This window comes from Sorghum bicolor, chromosome 2 (genome assembly GCF_000003195.3).
Source record: "Sorghum bicolor cultivar BTx623 chromosome 2, Sorghum_bicolor_NCBIv3, whole genome shotgun sequence".
In the NCBI taxonomy this organism is placed as follows: domain Eukaryota; kingdom Viridiplantae; phylum Streptophyta; class Magnoliopsida; order Poales; family Poaceae; genus Sorghum; species Sorghum bicolor.
This window is the reverse complement of record NC_012871.2, coordinates 51,397,110-51,404,536: the sequence shown is the minus strand read 5'-3', so window position 1 is coordinate 51,404,536 and position 7,427 is coordinate 51,397,110. Positions and strand designations below refer to the sequence as shown.

At 38.9% G+C, this 7,427-nt stretch overlaps 1 protein-coding gene across 2 annotated transcripts; it reads right to left on the bottom strand.

Annotated features, from left to right (window-relative positions):
* Positions 2,968–7,000, bottom strand: LOC8071888 (GDSL esterase/lipase CPRD49). 2 transcript variants are annotated; one of them, XM_002459972.2, is made up of 6 exons: positions 6,602–7,000; positions 4,522–4,599; positions 3,906–4,046; positions 3,744–3,820; positions 3,516–3,668; positions 2,968–3,450 (listed from the first exon to the last, which is right to left on the bottom strand). In XM_002459972.2, the coding sequence occupies exons 1-6, from the start codon at positions 6,707–6,709 to the stop codon at positions 3,237–3,239; spliced, it is 771 nt and encodes a 256-aa protein (XP_002460017.1). In that variant the 5' UTR covers positions 6,710–7,000; the 3' UTR covers positions 2,968–3,236. The 2 variants fall into 2 exon arrangements, with proteins under 2 accessions (XP_002460017.1, XP_021308072.1); XM_021452397.1 differs by having other exon boundaries at positions 3,516–3,665; positions 6,602–6,999.

Sequence of the window (7,427 nt, the reverse complement as noted above, 5' to 3'; positions counted from 1 at the left end):
GAGCAAGTTAGCACCGGACGCGTCTGGTGTACACCGGACTCAAGCGCAGAGAGCTCCGCAAACTCGCACGGTCACCGGACGCAAGCCACCGGACGCACCCTGAGCGTCCGGTGCTCACCGGACTCATGCGCAGAGAGGGTTGCAAAACGCCCTCACACCGGACGCTAACCACCGGACGCTCAAGCCAGCGTCCGGTGCCTATCGTCCGGTGCCTTACCCTAGCTGGGACAGGCACTGTCTGCACCGGACGCTCAGACGCAGCGTCCGGTGCTCCAGAAGCCAGCGTCCGGTGAGTGTTCCTCAGCGAGAAACACTCCCACAACTTCTCCAAATTTCCCACCGGCGCAATAGAAAATATGCACTTCATTTTCTCGAAAAGCGCCGAATCCCGCCTCGCAAGCTCGGCGGGAGGGAGAGAGGAACCCATCCTCTCTCTGCCTTTCAAACTCCACCTCCTTCTTAAAGTGTGCCAACACCACAACGTGTGTACCAACAAGTGTGCACGTGTGTTAGCATTTTCACAAACATTTTCTTTGAAGGAGTTAAGTTAGCTCACTAGGTTCTAAATGCATGCTCATGAACAATGACACCTAGTGGCACTTGATAACTGCTTAGCCAAAGAATTCCCCTCTTTATAGTACGGCTATCTATCCTAAATGTGATCACACCCTCTATGGTGTCTTGATCACCAAAACCAAAATCCTAAGCAATACCTTTGCCTTGATCTCCATAGGGTTTTGTTTTTCTCTTTCTTCTTTTCCAAGTTGAGCACTTGATCATCTTGTGGTCATCACCTTCATCACCATGATCATCACTTGCTCCATCACTTGGCATATACCAACCTCATTAAGTCTACAAACTTAGCATAGAGGTTAGTACTAGGGTTTTATCAATTATCCAAAACGGCTTTCACTATCCCGTGAGCAGTCGCAGATTGGGCTCAGGGCTAAGAACGGGCTCGTTGGTAGGCTCATGGGATTTTTTTTATTTCTTTTATCCATTAATTGAGATGCCGCCTCTATAGTTGCTATTTTTGTAGGTGAGCATCGAGGCCGCCTGTGTTGTTGATTAACCCGGACGTCTGTTTCCAGGCAAAGGGAATGCCCGCCGACAAAAACAAAAAATGACCGCAAAGTTTCTCGTAGTAGTGAAAAATAATGTTAGAGTTGGTTTTTCAAATGCATTAGGAATAGGACAAACAACATGTTTGTCTATAGCAGTATCATTGTCACTAAAACTTGGATCCATAGTTCCATATTATCACTAAAAGTTTAGTGTTATCTGATAAAGCATCACTAAATTTGATACTTGCTTTAATTGTCCAAACAACACACAGTTTTGTTCTGCTCTTATTAATAATATAGTTACATAAAGGAAAATAAATCTACATAACTCCCAAACTATCTAGAGTGGATTACTTTACTCCTCAAACTATAAAACTAGATATTCTACCCTATGAATTTTTCAAAATCGGTCAAATAACTCCCCTCGAGTGGTTTTGGAGGGTGGTTTTGTTTTTTTTCTTCTTTTATTTATTTATGTTGAATCTTTGAAAAATCATAATATATCATACAAAAATCATAAAATAAAAAAATCTAAGCTTGTTGGACTCCACATGAGTAGATCTGTACAGTGAACATATAATATGGTATGCTTTAGTATAAATTTTTTGCTATAATTTTAAATATATGTTTTTTAATTAATTAGAATAATTCATATACGCAGTTTCTATGGTCCAATTATGGTGAATTTTTTATGAGCTAATTATTGTATGGTTAAAGTATAGTAAAAATTTCGTACCCATTGGATCACGGTGCTTTATCTATAATTAAGTTATACATGATCCAATGAGTATGAAACTTTTAACATAGTTCAAGCATATAATAATAAGCCCACCATAAAAATTTTACCATAATTGGACCATAGAAACCGCATATACGAATTAATCTAATTAATTACAGAAAACATAGATTTAAAGCTAAATAAAAAACTTTGTACTAAAGTATACCATATTATATATTTACTGTATAGATCTACTCAATAAGAGTCCAACAAAATTAGATTTTTCATTTAATAATTTTTCTGTGATTTATTTTGATTTTGTAAAGATTCAACGGAAATAAATCAAAAGAAAAAGACAAAATCACCCTCCAAAATCGCTCGAGGGGGTTATTTTACCGGTTTTGGAAAGTTTAGAGGGTAGAATATCTGATTTCATAGTTCGGAGGGTGAAATAGACTACACTGGATAATTGAGGGGGTTATGTAGGCTTTTTCCATTACATAAACCAATTTAAAGTAAGAAAAAATTTACTTAAATGATAGTTTAAATGGTTCAAACCAATGGATCGCCAACATGTTCAATTTAAACACAAATAGCATTTTGAAGCCGAATTGAGATAGCTTCTCGCTTTGAAAAGTGCAAACACCCAAAGATTTTGCACCAAAAGTACCATAACCTATTCTAAGGTTAGCACAATCACTACCTATAACAAATGAAGACACAACAACAATAACAACAACATTAGCATAAACCAAACCAAGACAACGTTGTTTTTTATGCCATAGTATTTATATCTACACACTAAATCAAGTTGTATTAAGTAATCTATATTGCGACTACACTTAATGTGTAACACGTAGTTGTTTATATATGATATTAAGGTAATAAAACCTCTAACAGTTTTTTTAAAATAGTTATCTAATATAGCCATCTTATATTTTGGATTTCACGCTAGTTAAAGATAGAAAACGAGAATAACTTTTAAGAGTGCAATAAGATATAGAAAAACTGTTAAAAAGTAAAAAAGATATAAAAAATAATTTTTATGCAATGACTCTTTAAAAGTTTAAATAAAGATTTATAGAGTGAGTTTTAGAAAGACTCTTGGTGATACTCTAACCTAACAAAAAATTTTGCTCATCCTGTCATCAAACACACAACTTTGATGGCCATACCACTGAAAAGTGAAAACATGGATGCATCCTAGCCCCCCTTGCCATCAATCCAAACACACCCATAATCATGGGGAAAGCACAATAATAATCAATCAATCTTCGAGAGAACGAGGTCTGGAATAGAAAAGATGATGGTATCATATTCTCCGGGTCCCCTTAACTCCAGTCCTCCGTCGTTATTCTTGAGGATCATGATTCATTCCAATTCCATCCAGGTAGAACAAATGCATGCATCCAAACCACCGAATCAAATCAAGTCCACAAAGGCACAAATACAAGTCAGTCCCATGGTAATTTCCTGTGGATTGTCCACTCCGACGGGTTCACAGTGGTGTCACCACTGGAGGAGACAAGATCGAAGGGGGAGTCCTCAGCAAACTCCGTGGGCATCGCCTTCCAGTGCAGGCATGGTTCCCACTCTGCCTCTTTCAACACCTTCAGGATCTCTTCCACCACAATGTTGCTCCCCTCTTCAGACAGATGCAGCCCATCCCTGCAACACAAAAGTTATTCTGTCTTCTTATTCAGGCTGTCGCCAAGAACAAACAGCAAACTCACGTGAAGCATGCAGTGATCCAGTCCTCCCTCTTCTGAATGGCATGCCAGAGATCAACCACCTTCAGGTTCATCTCCTTGCACAAAGCTACACAGGCATCAGAGTACAGATGGCAGGTTTCGTTGGTCCGGACGATCTCACTAAGTATAGTACTGCTGCACACATAATATGTTCAGTTCCTTGTATTATACTGCAACAAGCCAGGATTCACCATGCAACTGATTGCTCACCTGGTTGAGTTTCGAAGCCTCTCCTCGTTCAGAGGTGGGCAGCTCAGGAAAATGACCCGTGTTTTCTCAGAGAGGCTCTGATGACAAAGGCAAACCAACTGTCAAACAACTAGCTACAGGTGCACCACCATTCCAGGAACATCTTGCTAATCAACGCTCTACCTTTAGGTGTGCTGCAATCTTTCTCATGTTCCCTATGTACTCATCTAGCGGCACATGAGGCCCGAGACCAGAAGAATGAGCAGCAATGGAGTCGTTTCCACCAAAGTAAACTATTACCAAAGACGGCTGCACTGCTGAATCCTATGGCAAATGGAGAGTAGAATCAGTTAAAATTTAGAGGGCAGTCAGCTAATTTTTTTAATATCATCATACATTATTTTGTAAATTGGATTAGGATCATTACATCATAGTATTGGTCCTTGAGAACGTACACGTGTGTCATCATATAGATTGGAAACTAAAACCTACTGAAAATTTTCATTATGATACGTTAAACAAGTTAAAGGGGGTCAAGTAGTCAGCAGTATATCATAATGCTGTTAGCTAAGACTAATGGAAGAAATAGGCTTGAAGGGAAGATGCGGAGTTCCTTTTGTTAGAAAAACTGCACAGAAAAGGATTGTATTACTTAGGCAGTAGCAGTTTTGAGTGATTAAAAAACAGGGCCAAAACTGTAAGAATTTATTTGCTCGAAAATGACTTTTTATAGATACAAAGATAACTGTTAAGATGGAGATACAGAAACACAATTAGAGAATCTTCGGGCCATATATACCTTAGGGAACACTTTGTCCATCACTTGAACAGCCCGCCTTGTGTTCCAGCCGATATATCCTCTTAGCAGGATATCAGCCTGGACAAGTAGCACGCAGAAATAAGCACCACTGAAGTAAAAACGTTGCTAACAAGGTAGTTTCGTTCACCAATAAATTGACCCAAAGGTTCATCTGACGTAAGATGTGAATAAGTGAGTTTATCTTACCGGTTGTCCTACTCCTAGTGAGGTCACAAAATAAAAACTCAGGACACGCTGTTATACATTAGTTTTCTGTGCGATTTTTTGTAGTAACAAGAACAAAGGTTCCACGAAGAAACCAGCTAATCAAGAGCAGAATCTAGTGACTGTTATGACACCAGTAAGGCTGCGTTCGGTTGGCAGGGATTCATGCCCTGGAACCGTTCCTGCTCAAAATCCTTGTGCAATTTACATAGCGAATTCTGACCAGAAATGATTCCTGCCAGGAATAGACACTAAACGAACGCAGCCTAAGGGGGTAGTGGTGGCGCTGGCGCCGGCGAGCCTTGGCTCCGCAAGCCGTAGCCGTAGGTAGGTAGAGTCGGAGCCAAATGGGCCCCAAATCGACAGCATTTCAGCCACTTTCCTGGTTTGCTGCCACTGCCTTCTTTGCTCTGAGGGTGAACCTGTTTCCCACATGAGAGTGACCAAACCAAACTGTGCAATCTTACTCTTATAAAGTAAAACTTCACTACCTATTTCTCTCGACATGCAAGCTATCCAACTAGACAATCTACTATCACATATAAATAAAATCCACTAGCTATGCAATTGTAATGTCCACATCAACAAATCAGCTTTTTCTATGAACATGCAAGCTGTTCAAGTAGGTAATACATATTCTAACCTATTTTTATATTTATTCTTTATACCTGCGGCAACGGGCGGGAAATCCTAGTATACTTGTATTTGAAAAGTATGTTCGGTCTTCTACTTCTTTTAAAGAAAAGTAGGGCAGAGGCTTGTTTAGTTCACCCCAAAAACTAAAAACTTTTTAAGATTTTTCGTCACATCGAATCTTGCGTCACATACATAAAGCATTAAATATAGATAAAAAAAACTAATTGTACAGTTTGCTTGTAAATCGCGAGACGAGTCTTTTAAGACTAGTTACTTCATAATTAGACAATATTTATTAAATAAAAACGAAATTGCTACAGCGTCAAAATCTAAAATATTTTTTTTGATCTAAGGCCTTGTTTAGTTCACCCAAAAACCAAAAAGTTTTCAAGATTCTCTGTCACATCGAATTTTGCGGCACATGTATGAAACACTAAATATAGATAAAATAAAAACTAATTACATAGTTTATCTGTAAATCGTGAGATGAATCTTTTGATCCTAGTTAGTTTATGATTAGACAATATTTGTCACAAACAAACGAAAGTGCTAGAAAACCAAAAACTTTTCGCATCTAAAGAAGGCCTAAGGCCTGAGTGACCTTATTTATATTATCGCGACGTTATATAAAATTTGTTGGGCCACAAAATTTATAAAGTTGTCCAAGTAGTATGTTCTTTCCCGATCGATGAAATCAGATTGACAGATACAAACCAGATGCAAATGTAATTATTTGTCATAACGGAAAATGTGCACTTTTTTTTTATTTCCAGGCGTAAACTAGTTTGGTGCAGAGATTTCCTTGTTTAGTTCCAAAATATTTTGCAAAATGGACACTGTAGTTTTTTCGTTTGTATTTGACAAATATTGTCCAATCATGGACTAACTAGGCTCAAAAGATTTGTCTCGTTAATTCCGACCAAACTGTGCAATTAGTTTTTATTTTTGTCTATATTTAGTACTTCATGCATGTGTCTAAAGATTCGATGTGACGGAGAATCTGAAAAATTTTGCAAAACTTTTTGGAAACTAAACAAGGCCCTAGTCCAGATATTTTGCCTTCCGCTTGAAGCAGGAAACGATGCACCAGAAACAGACCAGCCAACAGAAAGGATATCAGTTTCTTGATCTCGATCTCTCATCGCCGCCACCACCGTCGCCGGCGAGGAGGTGGAGCTGGAGCCAGCTGGAGGAGATGAGAAAAGCAGGCGTAGCGTACCTTGCGGGCGTAGATGTCGGCAAGCGCGGCGCCCCATCCGCCATTGCTGAAGCCGTACTGCACGATGGAGGAGCCGAAGAGCACGAAGAGGGGACGGCCTCCAAGCATCGTCCTCCTGCCAACAAGTAGTACTCCCACTGGATGTCCTGCTCCTCTCTTCTTCCTTGCAATTGATGGCGGATCCACCTCGCTGGATCTACACTCTGCTCCGAGAATGGGGATGGTCGGACTCGGAGTAGACACTAGACTATGAATGGAGGTGCGTAGTACTGCTACTAGCTAGTGCACTCTCACTGCGGCCTACTCCTGCCTACTTCATTCGCTTCCTTTATTGCAACCGCTAGCTACTCTATGCTGTTACAGTATTCTTATCTAAAAGATGTACACAATTAAAATCCTAAAATATAATTTAATCTTTTTTAAGATCATAGAAAATTTGTTTTAGCCAATAAAATTATCAAACCAGTTTCATATTTTTTTTAAAAAAATAAATCATTCTCCACCTTATGGTACCTAGATTGGAATTATTCAGATATTTTTTTTGTGTTTATTGGCTAAGGCCTTGTTTAGTTCACCCCGAAATCCAAAAAATTTTCAAGATTTTCTGTAACATCGAATCTTGTGGCATATGCATGAAGCATTAAATATAGACAAAAATAAAAACTAATCACACAGTTTGATTGTAAATCGTGAGACGAATCTTTTAACCCAGTTAGTCTATAATTGGACAATATTTACCACAAACAAACGAAAATGCTACAGTAGCGAAATCCAAAATTTTTCACATCTAATCAAGGCCTAACATATGCTTTTGTTATCTAAATTT

Coding starts and splice junctions, on each gene's coding strand:
- LOC8071888 (XM_002459972.2), bottom strand. CDS start 6,709: ATGCTTGGAGGCCGTCCCCTCTTCGTGCTCTTCGGCTCCTCCATCGTG. Junction 3,821..3,905: donor AGATTGCAGCACACCTAAAG/GTAGAGCGTTGA, acceptor CTTTGTCATCAG/AGCCTCTCTGAGAAAACACG. Junction 3,669..3,743: donor AGGCTTCGAAACTCAACCAG/GTGAGCAATCAG, acceptor TTATGTGTGCAG/CAGTACTATACTTAGTGAGA.